The sequence below is a fragment of the Lissotriton vulgaris genome, chromosome 5, assembly GCF_964263255.1.
Source record: "Lissotriton vulgaris chromosome 5, aLisVul1.2, whole genome shotgun sequence".
In the NCBI taxonomy this organism is placed as follows: domain Eukaryota; kingdom Metazoa; phylum Chordata; class Amphibia; order Caudata; family Salamandridae; genus Lissotriton; species Lissotriton vulgaris.
In genome coordinates this window covers 1,161,484,950-1,161,502,304 of record NC_141693.1, presented here as the reverse complement: position 1 = coordinate 1,161,502,304, position 17,355 = coordinate 1,161,484,950, and the positions used below count along the sequence as shown (strand labels likewise).

General features: G+C 48.0%; 1 protein-coding gene across 1 annotated transcript in view; it reads left to right on the top strand.

Annotated features, from left to right (window-relative positions):
* FAM204A (family with sequence similarity 204 member A) overlaps positions 1-8,239 on the top strand; it is a 450,793-nt gene extending 442,554 nt beyond the window's left edge. The window contains exon 7 of the mRNA XM_086920295.1: positions 7,884-8,239. Coding sequence (XP_086776421.1) covers positions 7,884-7,935 — 52 coding nt within the window. The 3' untranslated portion in view covers positions 7,936-8,239. The remainder of the gene's footprint in view (positions 1-7,883) is intronic.
* Positions 8,240-17,355: the final 9,116 nt, after the last annotated feature.

Sequence of the window (17,355 nt, the reverse complement as noted above, 5' to 3'; positions counted from 1 at the left end):
GTTAAGTCTAACACATTAGTAACGTCTTCCACTGAGACTACAACGCCCACATGGTGTTACCTTCAAATAAAATCATAGGTCCAGAAGTAGGTAATGTCCGCCTACGTGTACTCCTGTTTTCCTTCCATAAATCAGCCCTATTACCATATCCGTTACGTCCCCTCACTTGCCCTAATTGTTCGGGGTTAATGTCATAGCACACACTTGCATTTTCCCAGCAGGTCCTGAGCCCCCCCCCCCACCCCAAATACTTGTGTTACCCCTTCAGACATTGCTGTAATTTAGCGAACATCACTCTGCATGCTAGATTCTAACTGCACCGTATCCTCTCTCCTATAAGAGTAATGAACAGTTAGTTCTCTCTTTGTCTCTAGGTAACAAACTACTCGCTTTCCTTCCGTGGGTTACATACTCCCCCTTCAATGGGTTTATAACGTCAGACACAACTCTTTTGCCCGCCTGTAGATATATCCCCTTCTGTCTGAAGACAAGCCTGCAGCGCGTTACATACTGACAGTGCACATGCCTTTTGTGGGTAATGTACTCCCTCTCACAGACTGTCTCTTCCCTGTAGAGGACACTACTACTCACCGGTAGTAGTGGCCCGAGACACAATAACGTACTGTGTCCACGTTTCTCCCCAGCAACAGGGCCTGGAGATAACTGAGCGCCGATTCGTAAGGCTGCAATGCTTGACCAGTTGCTCGTATAGGATCCAGACTAGCTGTTTTCACTCAAGGCGAGGAACTGACTCTCCCTGCTCCACCGTTGCTATCTTACAGCTCCTTAACCTAAAGTAATGACGCCACCGACAGAAGGCATCTACGTCACCTATGGCACTGTGACGTCATTACGTATTATAGTGCAAAAAAGACAGCGGAGTGTTAGATGAGAAACAAAGAGAGAGGAATTCAAACTTAATTCACCAGGGAAGAGGGGTGTACCAAAGAAGGCATTGTTCCTGTTGAACCAGGGTAATTTGCCGGTCATGTTGAGGTGGACTGTGCACCGAGTGGCATTGAGGAGGCACTGTGCACTGAGAGGTGCACTAAGGGAGTACGCCGAGAGAGGCTTTGAGGGGTACTGTGCGCAAAGGATACTGAGGGGTGTACTGACGAGGCATTGACAAAAGGACCGACGAGGTACGGTGCAGTGAGAATGTATTGTACACTGAGCGGGACAGTAAGGAGGCATTTGCGCTGAGAGGGGCAGTGAGGAAGTATTGTGCGTTGAGGGGGGCAGTGAGGAGGTATTGTGCGTTGAGGGTTCAGTGAGGAGGTATTGTGCGTTGAGGGGGGCAGTGAGGAGGTTCTGTGCGTTGAGAGGCAGTAAGGAGGTATTTTGCACTGAGGGGGCAGTGAGGAGGTGTGGTGCACTTTAGAAATAATCTGAAACCAAGACTCAGTAATCAGCTGCTACCCTTTCACAGGACTAATTGTCTTCAATAACATAGCTGTCTTCGCGTGAGCTATTAACCCGTTTTATGAAAGACTAGAGAACAAAAACAAATTCTGATATTACATTGATCCCAGCGCATGAAGGGGCGAGCTTCTGCCGACCTGATTTTCTTGTCTATATTGGAGCACCACGTAAGGAGTCCATGATCTCCCACCAGTACCGACATTGATTTTCACAAGATAGCTAATTGAATTGCAAAGGCCAGTCATAGGACGATGCTATCATAGACTTCCCTCCTCATCTGTAAACATTACACAGCCATGCTACATTAAAGGATGGCGGTGAGGTCACGCTTCCCAGGTACAACATGAGCTCGCGACCCTCCCTGCAGAGTTGAAAGTTGCGTCCGCTGCGCCGTCAACACAGCTTCAATGAACAGTGAAGCCACGAGGGCAGCTCGAGCGTGAGCACAGTGCAAGCCCCCCGCGGAGCGGAGACGTACAGTCTGCTTTTGTGCAAGAGCACAGAAATCGCATTCATACAAGCGCCGGGATGTGACATGAATGTCCTGCTGGGAGAGTGTGCAGAGCCTTGTCTGACTTGTAAGTCACCCTTCCTACACACTGGCTTTTATTTTGTGTTCCTTAACCTGCAGAGCTTGTGACCCCGTGGGTGAATATTTATAGCTGCGCGCGAGCCAAAGGAAAAACAATGGTGTAAGGAACCCCCTATGAATTCTGTCTCTGTGTTATGTGACCAAGTGACCCTCATGCAAATGGAGGAATCTCGGAGTTTCAGAACTATTTGAACTTTAAAAAACTCTTATGTGCTGCGCATATTATCGAATTGAGTAGTAGGAAGGTTGTTCAATCGAATGCATGCTAAAGAACAGTCGCATTGATTGGCTGCCAAATGACGTAGTAAAGATATGATCTATCAGTGCAATTTGCCATTGTTTTGCAGCAAGATGCTAGACTCAAGAGTATTTAGAAACAAGCAAGCACGGTCCGCTTTCGTCCGTCATAAAAGGTTTGTTATCTTTATGGGGCCATGTGTTTGAAAACACATGGCCCCATAAAGATAACAATCCTTTTGCGACGGGAGTAAGTCAAGTGAGCCAGTCCAAGAGGGACGGCTCAAAGAGAGAAAACTTTCGGCCTCCAAGTGCTCTTTCCCAATGGCCGGCCACCGTTTAGCCTAAACGGTGATGCCAGCCAATGGAAAAGAGGGGCGGGGCTTAAAGCCCGCTAGTGTAACCCACCTAAAACCATAAAATCTCGCGAGCTCGACTGTGCATGTGCGCAGTACGCCACGAGACCTAAAAGCAGTACCTATGTAGCCACAATTCGTTCTAGAATTTGACTTAATGCTGGTAACACGGAAATAGGATGGTAATTGTTCACTTCTGATGATACTTCTAACTGCAGATTCCTCACCTCAAGACTATCCCCAGTCATTAAGGATCCAGAAGATTTGACCAGTATTGCTCCTGCGCACCAGTAGGTGGCTTTGTGTGGTTCCCACCAACTTTGTTCCACCCTGAAAGTGACAAACTGTGCTGCCTATAAGCCCTTCTCTGCGTGCTAAGTTCAGTTTCTTTCTTTCCATGGTTTCATATGTTGATCTGGAGCTCGCTGTCAGCCTTTTCCTTGCAAATTAAGTTTTTTGCTTCAGAATTATTTTTTCCATTGGGCAAGGTAACTGTGCCCGCTCCTAAAACTACTGAGCTTAAGCCTTGTAGGGGCTGTCACAAACAGATGTCTGTGACAGATCCCCAACATGTCTCCCTCTGGTGTTTGAGTTCAGCGCACACCTCCAAGTCATACAAGGAGTGCACCCCTATGAACCCAGTCGAAATCGAAGAGGAAGCACAAGAAGTCGCAGTGGCATCCCAAACCTGCCACTCTCTACCTGAGAAGTTGTAAGGACGACATGGTGCCTCTGGGTCACGTTCCCGGTCCCCTGGGGAAGAAACAGTTACAAAACTGATCTCAATGCACAATTAGTTTCCAAGTCCATCTGCGACGTCACAACAGATTCAGGCCTTGAAAGAGGCCATGTTGGTAAATGTTGGCCGCAAGGATCTAAGGAGGCCTGCAGTTGGGTAACCGCCGGTAGGCCTGACCTTTGCACCATCTGTGTCTCTGGAAAACTTGTTGGGTTCCGCTCAGATGCTGGAGCCAACTTACAATCCAGCAACAAAAACCACGTCAGCCGCTGCGACTTGAGTGCTGACACTAACATTGCCGAACAACTCCATTCCTATAGTCCTCTCTGACTCTGAGCGGAAAGTATCTAAGCCCCGACCAAGGTTGTGTCTTGACACAGTACAACACCAGTTCATTTTGGCTTATTCAGAACCATGCCAAAGCCATACCCGAACGGTCCAACGGCTTTCCTCTTCAGACTCTGATCACAGCCAACCAGCTTTTGGGGATGACAATAGTGATGAAGGATACTACTTTCCCGGGCATTTTTATGAGGGCAATATATACCTACATTTGCAGGATGCCAGTCCATGGGTTCTGGATTGTGCTCTCACCTGGACCACTAACAGGAGAGAGTGCCTTCTTTGCTGTGGGAATGAAATGTAAAGCGGAAGTTAGGGATTTACAACTCCCAATGGTGAAAGTCAACTTTTGAGAGAACCATTACTTCCATTTCATGAATTTCTGACTGACAACCCTTATATGCATATGGTCTAAGCCCTGTTCCTGTCCTCCAGTGAAGACACAGATTGCCAGTTGTCACAGGCCAGTGCCAGAGAATCCAGAATCATTGACACTGCATCTTACTCCAGAGAATTTGTTGGTTCAAGGTTTCAGCAGCAGCAGGGTGAACCCCACTTTTTTCTGCAACTCCTCCTCACAGAGCATCGTAGCATCTTGAAACTTTTGAAAAGCAGATGTTTTCTTTGGCCAGCCTAACCCTGTCATCAGTCAGTGTCAGCTATTTGCTAGAGAGGTATACCTATGCTTTATGGGACATGGCTGACGAAATTTCACTGGCGGTCTCTGAGGAATTTCAAGCCAATTAGGCTCAAACCGTCCAGGACGGTCAGGATGCCACAAAATCCATAATCTGCTCTGGACTGGACACTACTAACTGTTTAAGTAAAGCAGTTGACACTAGTATGGTGCTCTGGTGGCAGGCTTGATGCAGTCCATTATTTATCTATGGACATGCAAGCCTCTTTTATGGACATGCCATTCGATGGGCCTTGCCTGTTTGGCAAGAAGGCTGATTTGGTGTGGCAACTTTCTGAAGAAAGGTCACAACACCTTCTCTAGGACTTTTTACCCATGCAAGAGAGTATCCTCAACAGTTTCACTCCTTTTGAAACTACTCAAGAGGGTTGCATACTTCACCCACAAGACCCAGTACCACTGCAAAAAGCACCCCAGTTATTTTGGGCCCGGAACAAGCAGACAATGATAAGGCTATTGGAGACCCTGAACTTTCCAGTCGACCACCCCACCAGCATCCACCTCCATGACGCCTTCAGAGCACACAACCACCTTGAGGGAGGCAAAATCAGATATTCCCACCAAGGGTGGCAAAAGCTAATATCCAACAGGTGGGTCCTTCAGATCGTCCAACAAATATATGCTTGCTATTCCGTTTTTACCCGCCAAACCTTCCACCTACATCAGAACGTCTCTTATGAAAAGCACTTGGCCATCTTGCTCCAAGATGTGCATTCTGCTTTGGCCAAAAGAGACATAGTCAGGGTTCCTGCCAAAGAAATATGGACTGGCTGTTACTCGTATTATGTCCTTGTGTCGGAAAAAAGGAGGAATTTGTCCTGTTTTAGATCTCTACTCTCTGAATTCCTTTGGAAGGACAAATTCAAAATGCTCATGCCAGCCTAGGTTCTGTCTGCTCTGGATCTGAAAACTGGATGGTAGCGTTGGACCTGCAGGACACCTAAGTTTTATATTCCCGTCCTGTAAGCACACAGACGTTGTCTGCTGCTTCACAGTGGACCAGGAGCATTTTCAGTTGTGGTGCTCCATTTTGGCCTCCACAGTTACCTTCTGGTGTTTGCAAAAGTGAGGTGGTGGTTGCAGCACACCTTTAAAGTGTGGGTATTCCAGTCTTTCCCTACCTAAACAACTGACTGTTGGAGGCAGGCTTGCCCTCAAGCAGTCGTAAACCACCTCCCCAGACAATGGTGAACCTCCTAAGTTTGTTGGGGTTCACTATCAACATGACAGTCACATCTGACTCCTTTGTATTCATCGGAGTCATCCAGGACATGTTGCAGGTTTGTACTTTTCCCACCAGAGCGGAGAGTCCAGGACATTCAGGCTATGATCCTGATGTTTTAACTCTGTCCTGGATCTCAGTGTGGCTGGTACTAAGGTCTATTGGTTTCTTACATCCTACTGGTCAACTATGCCAGATGTTGCATGTAGGCTCCGCCATTGGATCTGAAGTCCCAGTGGGCTCAGGGAATCTATTGAATTCCATCCATATTTCAGAGGAGGCTGCAAACAATATGAAGTGGTGGCTGCTAGACCGAGATTGGGCCAGTGGCTGACCCCTCTCCTTACCACATAAGCGCTGACGGTGGTCACGGATGCATTGCTACTGGGTTGGGAAGACCGTGTCAGGGGTGGAAATCCGAGGACTTTGGTCTCTGGCAGAAACCCGCCTGCACATCAACACCTGTGGTGGTGCAGGGTGTATTTCGCAATGGGAAGATCCCTGGCTCCATCTTTTCACCACTTCTGAGTGTGCAGTGTCAGCATTTTTGTGCGCTTGAGTTTCCAAAAAGGCTTTCTGAGATTCATTTCACCTAGTGTGGCACTCGGGATTGCTGTATGACTTTCCTCCTCTAACTCTCTTGGCTCAAGTTCTGAAGAAGATCAAGACTGACTAGACCCAAGTCATCATTAAGACTCCAGGTTGGGCCAGGAGGGTGTGGTATCCAGACTCATGGGTATCTGTTATCTGATCAAGCTGCTGCTTTGAGATGATCTGCTGTAGCAGCAACAGGGCAGGCTCCTGCTCCTGGGATCCGTGGTCTCTATTTTCATATGCGGAGATTGAGTAGCTGCAGCTATTTTCCTTAAATATGCCTCCCAAGGCCACTGATGTTATTATGGCAACCAGGCACCCTTCTACGAAATTATTGTATGCTGGGACACGTTTGTGGTTTGGTGTAGCACCCGGCAGAGTGACCTGATATAAACCACGCTGTCTGAAGTATTGTTATTTGTTTTCCCAGCAAGGACTTGAGTTGTACGCTATAAACGGCTATTTGCATGCTCTTTCAGCTATTTTTAAGGTTGCCAGATCAGCTTTCTTTGTTTAAATCACCAATTGTGATGAGATTTCTCAAAGATTTACAGCATATGTTTTTGCCGAAGCCCGTTGTGATGCCATTGTTGGACTTGAATTTGGTTCTCACTTTAATCAGGTCTATACCATTTGAGCCATTTCATAACTATCCCTTGTGCCTTTTGACCCTGAAAACGGTCTTTTTATAATAACGTTAGCTCGCCCCATGAGTGAGCTGCAGGCACACTCTGTTCAGCCACCTTACACATAATTTTCATAGTTTTTCCCAGGCAAACTAGTGTTTAGGATTTCTAGCTTCAATTCTGCTGAAAGTACTAACACCTTTCCATGTTGGGTAGCCTTTCACTCTTCCGGCTTTTTTTGCCCCACCTTACCCCTCGAAAGAAGAGGAGAGACTCAATTGTTTGGACCCCAAGAGACCCCTCGGTTTTTATATTGATCATGTCAGCTCCCATTGAGTGGATGTCAGCAAAGTAGGGCAAGGCAGTGCAGAAAAGAACCATCTCTAGGTATATACTCCTCTGCATTAGAATCTGCAACGCAATAGCTAAGAAACAGCCATTTGAGGGATTGAGTGCTCCTACTTTAGCCAATGAACCTGCTAATGTGCTGCAAGTGGAGTTCCTTTCCTGGACATTGGTCAGGCTACTAAGTGGACATCAGTGCACATGTTCATGAAGCACTATTGCCCTGACAGTCTGGTCTTTTGGGACAAGCTTTTACCCTTTTAGTCCTGCAGGACTTTAGTCTGAGCCATTACACAGACCTACCAACTGGGTAGGTACTGCTTTTGTGTCTAATTACAAGGTTAGGAATCTACAATGAGAAGTATTCATTAGAAGAACAAGTTCCTTACCTTCAGTAACATTCCTTATGGTGGATACTCAATCTACTGGAGATTAGCACGCGGAGCTACATAACGCCACCTACTGGTACGCAGGAGTGTTGCTTTTGAGTTTCTGTATCCAGTCTGATGCCTGCGGGAATATCCACAACATGAGGAATCTGCTGTGAGAATTGCCGCCAGTAAGAGAGTTACCGAAGGTAAGTAACTTGTTCTTTCTGTACAGTTTGTTCAGATGTCGTTCTGTACACTTTTCAGATGTCTTTTAAAACTGAGGATCCAATATCTGTAATGTATAATCCGCTAAAAACCCACGCCTTTCTTTTTATTTCAGATTTGAAGCCAAGCAGCGATGGGAAACCAAGAGCAATATGGGGTATATGTAGCACTGCATATTTGAATCCTCAGATAAGCTCTGCACAGAAGAGGTGGTGTTGTTCCAGGGAAGGAAGAAATAGCCCTAGATTCACCTCCAGCTTAATGTTCAAAGCCACCCTATCACGAGGAAGGGTTCTCTGTCTACACTGATTGAACATAGAGGACTAAAACAGACACTTTTTATACTAGAAGGAGGAACCTAAGTGTAATCTTTCAAAAAAGAGCCCACTGGTCTAGTTGTTTTTCGGCTCTTGTACATAAGAAAGTTACTTTGCATAATTTGTAATTAAATATTGATGGACTTTTATCTGACGAGGCTGCTGTGGAGATCTGTGTTGATTTGGAATGTCCACCGTTTTAACCGTCAGTGCTAATTTTGTTTTCCATCCTTTGGGTACCAATACATTGAGTGCCTTTAAGTTTTGTAATGTGACAGTTCATTGTCACCAGGGTTTTGGCCCATGGTTTCATTTATGTAGGATAAAGTACCTATAACATAACATTATGTTACAACAAGCAGCTGCAGTGTTTGTAGTTATTGAATTCCCTTGTGAGTGCGAGTCCGCTCCCCCTTTTGGGTTTTGCCCGCAGACAGTTTTGGCTGTTTTTTGTCGAAGCCCTATTTTCTTTAATACATTAAAATATATACATATAGTAGGCTTTGTGTCAGCCCTTTGCTTTTGATTGGATGGCTTTCTTGTCTATTTCATTTCCCCAGCTTATTTGATGGCTTTCCTCCGACCTTTTCACATTTCTCCTATCTTCGTGTCATTTCTTCTTTAACGTGTTCTGATTGGATGCCTCATGTCTTTCCAGTGCTTGCCTTCAGGGAACACCTTTTTTTCATCTACCATTCAATGAGAGTGAATGTGTTTTTTGGGCTTTTCATCGTGTGTTGTTTCTTCAGCCAGATTACTTTGTTTTTCCATGCTGCAGCTATTCCATTGCTTCCTTCGCAGGCCCCAGCTCGTTTCTTGATTCTCTTGCCGGTCCCCTGTGACCTTTTTTTGTTAAATGAAGCCCCTCGCTAAACTCTCCCATTGCACCTCTGCCCATCCTCTTGTCGTGTTTGCAGCATTAACCATCTCCTTTCGTCCCTTGCTCCCTCTGCCCTTGTGGTTTTTTAGGGCCTAGCGACGCAGCGCATGCGCGCTGCTCGCCTAGGCGAGCTCTATTGTTGCCGCTTTCTTGCCGAAAGGAGACAGAACATGTTACGCGCCCGGACAGACGATGTGCACGTGCACGTCGCACGCTCAGACACACGATGTGCACGTGCACGTGCACATCGCCTGTCTGGGCGCATAACATGTTCTGTCTCCCTTCGTTTGAGCACAACCCTCCTGCTCCGTGCTCTCACAGAATCACGCCCTCTACCGCATACAGCAGTGCGCCTGCTGTGTGCATTGCTCAACATGTTTGCCACCGATTCTTTGCTCAGATAAGAAGCGGTGCAGTGGGTGTTTGATCTGTGGAGTCTATTTGTCTTCGGGAGCACCAGTGTGTATCTATTTTGTGAGAATGTGTGTGCGCACCTGAAGTGAACGGGTGTGTGTATTGCTGTGTCTCTTTTCATGTATGTGTCCGAGTAGCTTTCCGGGAACGTTCAGTGTCAATGCTTGCAGTGCTGTTTGATTTGCCTTTATGTGTGAGTGCGTGTCTTTTTTCGTATACTGCAGTGGGCGTGCGTGTAGTATTGACTTTAGAACTGTCTTCCTTTATTCTACTTCTTGTGTGTCTGACTGGCTGTGTGATTCGAAGTGCAGTGTGTTGGCTTTTATGTGTCTGCCTGTGTAGGCCCTAGTGCGTTCCGCAGTGCCAAGTGCAGTGCTGGCCGTAGGGCTGGGCCGGCGGCGATGACACCGTCTCACTGAAGTGCTTGAGAAGTGTCACTAAGACACTACAAGGTAGCGAGCGCTGTGCTGCAGAGGCGCGCTGCGTGTTTTTACCGCGTTTTAAAATATTCTTCTAGCTGTAAACTGGTTGGTGTGCGCGCAGTCTGTTGGGTAGCTTAAAATTTGCCCCATTACACGCACCGTAAATTGTGCTCCCCACCGCCGCTTGGCGGGCTTGGTTCCCGGGGTGGGCGCCATATTTGTGTGGGGCTGAGTAGCTTCATTTCGCCAGCGCTTACTGCGCATGTGTGGGTGAGTGGACGCCTACTAAAGGCGAGTCCCTCGGCGTTCCCTGCTGACAAGGTAGCGAGCGCTGTGCTGCAGAGGCGCGCTGCATGTTTTTACCGCGTTTTAAAATATTCTTCTAGCTGTAAACTGGTTGGTGTGCGCGCAGTCTGTTGGGTAGCTTAAAATTTGCCCCCTTACACGCACCGTAAATTGTGCCCCCCACCGCCGCTTGGCGGGCTTGGTTCCCGGGGTGGGCGCCATATTTGTGTGGGGCTGAGTAACTTCATTTCGCCAGCGCTTACTGCGCATGTGTGGGTGAGTGGACGCCTACTAAAGGTGAGTCCCTCGGCGTTCCCTGCTGACAAGGTAGCGAGCGCTGTGCTGCAGAGGCGCGCTGCGTGTTTTTACCGCGTTTTAAAATATTCTTCTAGCTGTAAACTGGTTGGTGTGCGCGCAGTCTGTTGGGTAGCTTAAAATTTGCCCCCTTACACGCACCGTAAATTGTGCCCCCCACCGCCGCTTGGCGGGCTTGGTTCCCGGGGTGGGCGCCATATTTGTGTGGGGCTGAGTAGCTTCATTTCGCCAGCGCTTACTGCGCATGTGTGGGTGAGTGGACGCCGACTAAATGCTCCTCCCTTCCGTAGCGGGATCGCGGAGCGGGCGCGTCCTCGCGTGGCCGGAGTCGTGCCAGAGTCCTGCCCGTCTGCGCCCGTCCGCGACAGGACGCGCTGAACGTGGCTGGACTCTGGCCCCCCTCCTGGTCGTACTATATTTCATCATGCGGTACTACACCAGAGACAGTCTGGTTGCCATTGACAGGTCTCAGATGACCTGCACAACACCTAGGGTGGACCCCCTATGCGGCCCGTTTTCGTGTGGATGCGGATGCTTTTCATTGTCCGCCCCCGTAAGCAGGAGCTGCAGGGACGCCCCGCGTGCGCCCCTAAGCCCGTTGCCTAGTATTTGTATTTGGAATCTTAATGCTAGGTCGCTTGTCAAGCATCACCTCGACATTAACGATCTGCTAGGCGGGGAGTTGCCTGACCTATTCTGTGTAACAGAGACCTGGCTGCAGGATGCTGACACGGCCATTGTCAATCTGGCCTTCCCGCCGGAATACTCGGTATTCACCTTGAATCGGACCTCAAGAGGCGGTGGAATAGCTCTTGCTGTCAAATCCTGTTATCCCTGTACATGGCATGGGCAAAAAATCCCGGGGTGCGAAAGCGCCCTGTTTAAGGTCGCCATTACATCTAACTTCACCCTGTCGGGACTAGTGATCTATCGGCCCCCGGGGAGTGAAGTGGCCTTTAGAGCAGCGCTACCTGACGCTATTAGCGATCTGGCTACGGGGTGCTCCAATTTTACCATCATTGGAGACTTAAATCTGCACTTTGACAACTCCAGCAGTCCCTCAGTATCCAGTTTCCTGGCAGACCTCGAGGCGCTACAGCTGAATCAGTTGGTGACGCAGCCTACACACTCAGGGGGTCACACCCTGGATCCGTTTTTCACCAATCTTACGGAAGCCTGTGTCACCAGCTACACACCCCTGGCATGGACTGATCATTATTTGATACAGATCCACTGCCCTATTGTGGCTAGTCTACCTAAGCCAGTGGTGTGTTCTGTTCCAAGACGACGCTGGAACAAACTCAAGCTGGATGAGTTCTTCCACCTCTTATCGGCTGACCCGTTTGACGTCTCGGGCCCGCCTGATCAGGTATATGACATGTTTAGCGACTGGGTCTCTAGGGCCCTGGACACCCTTATTCCCTTGGTAACCTGCAAAACTGGAACTGGCAAGGCTAGCCCCTGGTACGACGACTCACTGCGGGCTCTGAAGGTCTCTTGTAAGCGCGCAGAGCGGGCGTGGCGCAAAGCTTACTCCAGCTCAAAGAAAGCTCTATATCTGTCAACGGTGAAGGTGTACCATCGGGCGGTATGTAGAACTCGTGCCGCTTTTTACGCGACACAATTCAGGAATAGCTCGAACCCGTCTAAGGCTATCTTCAAGGTACTGAAAGACCTCACTGCCAAAAAAGTCACAACATCACACCAGAGCTCTGTGGAGCATTGTGAAAAGTTGGCAGAGTTTTTCTTGGAAAAGGTGAATGCCATCTATCGAGCCTTTCCTTCGGTCGTTCCCTCGGCGAATCCACCTTTTAAGCCACCACCATCTGAGGGACTACATTCTCTACCTTTGCTAACTTCTGATAGCCTAGGCACTTTGGCCCGCAGAGTGAAGTCTGGGTCCCCAGAGGATCCACTTTGCCCTGAAGTGTTCAAGGACCTTGCGGTACATGACATCTCACCGCTTTGTTCCTTGGTCAATCTGTCACTAACATCTGGCGAAGTTCCATTGAAGTGGAAGCGAGCCATGGTTCGTCCTATTCTTAAGAAACCTAGCCTGGACGGGAGCAAGCCGGAGAGCTATCGGCCTATTTCACTCTTGCCATGGCCGGCTAAGGTGATGGAGGCACACGTAAATGCTGTTCTCTCGGAACATCTCTGTCGAGCAGATATCCTCGACGCTACGCAGAATGGGTTTAGGGCAGGTCATAGCACGGAGACGGCTCTGCTTTATATGGTGGAGCACCTTCGCTCCGTGCTTGACGCGGGACAAACGGCAGCGCTTGTGCTATTAGATCTAAGCGCTGCCTTTGACACCGTCTCGCACCCTATCCTTCTGCTGCGCCTAGAGGAGGCTGGTGTCACCGGCACTGCTCTCGAGTGGTTCCGGTCGTTCTTAACCAACCGGGCCTTTAGCGTGACCGTCCCGCCTTATCAGTCCAAATTCCATCCGTTGAACCTGGGCATCCCCCAAGGCTCCTCGCTGAGCCCTACGCTGTTTAATCTTTATGTAAGGCCGCTAGCTGAGGTTGTCAAACAATGGGGTATGACCATGGTGTCATATGCCGATGACACCCAGCTAGCGGTCACGATCAGCGGGGATGCCGAAGTCGACGCCCCCAGGTTTCAACAAGGACTGAGGGCGGTCGCCAGCTGGATGACGTCCAATTGTCTTCAGCTAAACGCTAGTAAGACCGAGGTCATGGTATTTGGCAGACAGCCGGAACTGTGGGGAGAGAGATGGTGGCCGGGGGAGCTGGGTCCTGCTCCCATCCCAGTCGCCGAGCTTAAGAACCTCGGGGTCTGGCTGGACCCTTCCCTTACGTTTGCATGCCACACTAAACGCACGGCTGCATGCTGCTTCGGCATCTTGCGTGGGCTTCGTCCTGTGCTAAAGTTCTTCGATGCCCCCACTAGGCAACTCATGATCCAAGCCACTGTCATCTCCAGGCTGGATTATGCGAGTTCCTTGCTGGCCGGTTTGAATGTGGCAGAGATCGGGCGCTTACAAAGGATCCAGAACGCCGCAGCGAGAGCGGTGGTAGGCCTCCCAAGATTCTGTCCTACCTCCAGCACCCTACGGTCACTGCATTGGCTTCCGGTGGCCCAGCGGATCCAGTTTAAGGTCCTCTGCGTCGCCTATAAGATCTTGAAGGGGTCCCCGGCAACGATCCTTACGTCCCTCCTGGCCAATTACATCCCCGCACGACCCTTAAGATCGGCAGACCTCGAATTGGCCGTTGTGCCGCGCTTTAAGCGTAGTAGGGCCGGTGGAAGCTCATTTCGAGTGCGTGCAGCTGCTCTGTGGAACTCCTTACCCCCGGCAATTCGCGCTATGAGCGATTTGCTTTCCTTTCGTCGCGCGGTGAAAACGTTTTTATTCCCTTAGTTGTATGCTTGTGTTGTTTATTGTTTAGTTGTGTTGTGTAGCTGCCTTGTCGGGCGCCAGGACGCTCCTTAGCTGGAGCATCTGTGCGCCAAATAAAAATCACATAACATAACATAACATACACGGTACCCCTGTGGCTAGTGACAAACAACAGCTGATGCGATCTCTCAGATGGTGTATGAGTTATCGTTTTTGCCAGTAGCTAAGTCGGCCCCAGAACCAAAATGGAACATGGTCTTTGCCAAAGGGGCAGGACGGAGACGGTAGTCAACAAGTTGTTTACATTTGTGAACATTGGCAATTTGTAAGTTTTTATTTTGAAGAGATTGGTGAATTTGATGTGTGTAATTAGGTTATCACGAGGCTCCTGTGACCGTATAACATGTCTCTATCAAATGAGAGAATGAAAACCAATATTTGAGGGAATATGTGGCATTGTATTTGACACCACACTCTGGCCGTAAACAATAGGCCCCTAGTGTCTCTTTGTGGCCCTTTCTTATTTGTAAGCCCTATGTGCATCTGGGAATAACACACATATGCAAGCCAAACAGCTATACAGCCTTGTTATTTCTTGGCAGCTGTAATTTGCTTTCAGGTTGCTCATTTCCTTAAACGTGCATTCGCGTCCGCCTTCTTGGGACGTTAAATAAAAAAACAAAAAAGCACGTCAGATACATTATTATGCTTGAGGACATGTTAGTGTTACTGACGCTTACTTGTGTATGTCTGTTGAGCATCAGCCACAAATGAGTACGGTAGCTATAGGCAGAATGTAAATGATTGTATTTCTACCTAGGAAAAATCAGATACAGGTCCAATTTGGACGTTACAGAATTCCTGTCTAAGTGCCAAGGGATGGGAAGATCATTCTTATGGAAGAGGAAGCCACACACACATACTTTTATCCTGCTTCATAATTGGTAACCTCTCCCCACCCTGCTAGAACAAGGTCAGCAATGCTTACTCGACCTCCTATTGGATTCAGGGCAGGAGGGAGTTCTTAGATAAAATGCTTCTGGACAAAGACGGTATCCAGATCAGTGAGTTAAGAATACCTTGCAGTTCCCTTGATGTATCACCTTTATTAAGTGGGGACTGCAAGTATGGTCAAAAATTGAGGCGAGATGGTGTTTTGAGAACAATGGCTCAAACTGTCTTTGTTCTTAGGCCAACATGTTTCTGCCCTATTACGTAGCCCTAACAGGTCTGGGGCATTCATCAGAGCCAAGGACCCATAAATGCCTTCTAGTGGCCGCTTTGCCGAAATATATGAGGCTAAAAACACAGGATATACCCAGTGGTGTCCTACCTGAGGTGGGAAAAAGATCGACTAATCTATTGGGAAATATAAAACAAAGGGAAGCATTTGTTAAGACCGTAACTAGCTGAGTACCCTATAACATTGCAAAAATGATGTGGGCATTCAAGTGACACTGCAAATTTAACACAGGTGCTATGAGACAAATGTGCATGCAGGGACGATGCACATGCAATGCCCAGCTTAATTCTGATATCAATATAATTTAAAAGCATTTATATTTACTACAGCACTTGTCAGATTAAGGAGATTATCCCTTACTCTAAATTTTCTGGGATACCGGCTTCCTGGTCAAAGAGGGGGATGATGATACTTGTGCTCTTGTTCTTGCGTTCTGACGTCAGTTCATCTCTGCATCTTCAGACTATGATATTGAGCTCTTCTCTTGCTCTTTATCTCTTGAAGACATTTCTTTTATCCAAATCTTCCAGTGTGCAAGCGAGCATGTCACCTCCTAAAACTAGAAGGTTTAGCCATGTAGGGAAATTCACAAATGTCTGTAACAGATCCCCATGAGGCGTGCCTCTGATGTTTTGGTTCAGCATTCAACTCAAAGGCCTGCAAAGACTGTGCCCAAATTAACCCGAAGGCCATCCAGGAACGTGAGGCAAAGCTCTATGTGGCAATAAAACAGAAAAACTTTGTGCAGGCCCCACTTGTAGTCAAAATTGAAAGTGTGGACCCATTCTTAAAGTCGTTCCTGCAACACATCTTCATGGTGGTTGAAATCTTCAGGCAGTTCCCAAGCAAAAACCTAAGAAGTCCGAGCATGACTCTTTTCCGTACCACGAGGCCCTGGTACTGATGCACTCTGACTTTGAAATCAGCAGCAATGGCAGATCAAAGCCTTTACAGGGTCATGCGTTGGATCTTTACCATGCTTCTGGCTCTCTTTGGCATGCATTGGGGTTCCAGGGATCCATAGTATCCTCCGGTCAAGTTACCACCAATGGATCTGTCCTTGGTGCCATCTGTGCCTCTCGAACCCTGTTTCCGCACAGGCGTCAGTACCAGCTTTTGTTCCAAAACCTAAATTTACACTAGTCCTTCAGACGTCTGTGCCAGCACCAACACCACTGGAATCGGAAAAGGATAAACAATCTATTGTGGTATCGAACCCTGAACCAAATTAGTCTCGACCGAGGTTGTTTCCTGATCCCATCTTGGCACAGCCAATACTGAGTCCCTCCAACTCAGACACAATACCATTGCCACTCACGCACGCATTGAGATTGCGCAAACATTTTTGATAGAAGGCAGATGGGAGCACACTGCTTCACCTCCAACACAGTTCACCCCTTTGCATTATGGTAAATGCAGTTCATTTAAATGCTTACTTGAGTTTTTGCTGAAGTGTTTCACCAAATGTGGGGCAGGTTAGTACTGTCAATCTCTAGACACGTGTTTCTGGATATTATCCTTCATCAGTAGAGATAAAAAAACTAAATGTATCTGGGGTTGCTGAGAAGCTGCCATACTCCTTTCAGGTCTCAGTACCTCCCACCGGTGCATCTCCAAAAGCTCGTCAGCACAATGGCTCAAGGGAGCCTTTTCAAATAGAGAGGGGATGGGAGTTCACGGCTTCACCTCCCAGCACAGTTCACACCTGAGCATTTTGGCAAATGCCGTTAATTTTAAAGGCTTACTTGAGTTTTTGCTAAAGTGTTTCACCAAAGTCGGTGCAGGTTAGTGCTGTCAGTCTCTAGACATGTGTTTCTGGATATTATCCTTCATCAGTAGAGATAACAAACAAAATTTATCTGAGGTTGCTGAGAAAGCTGCCACAATCCTTTCAGGTCTCAGTACCTCTCACAGGCACACAGGTGCATCTCCAAAAGCTCGTCAGCACAATGGCTCAAGGGAGCCTTTTCAAATAGGAGGATTGGAGCACACTGTTTCACCTCCCAACACGGTTTACCCCCTAGCATTATGGTAAATGCAGTTCATTGTAGGTGCTTACATAAAGCAGTGTGCTCCCACCCCCCTTCTGTTTAAAAAGGCTCCCTTGAGCCACTGAGCTGACGAGCTCCTGGAGATGCATCTGTGCGCCAAGGAGGGGTACAGAGACCTGAGAGGATTGTGGCAGCTTTCTCAGCAAACCCAGACGAATTTCGTTTTTATCTCTATTGATGAAAGATAATATCCAGAAACACTTCTCTATTACATTAATGAAATCTAAAAATGTAAATGTTTTCGACCACTGTGTGTAGTGTGAAGAAGTTCAGAAAAGTAAATGCCCTTCATA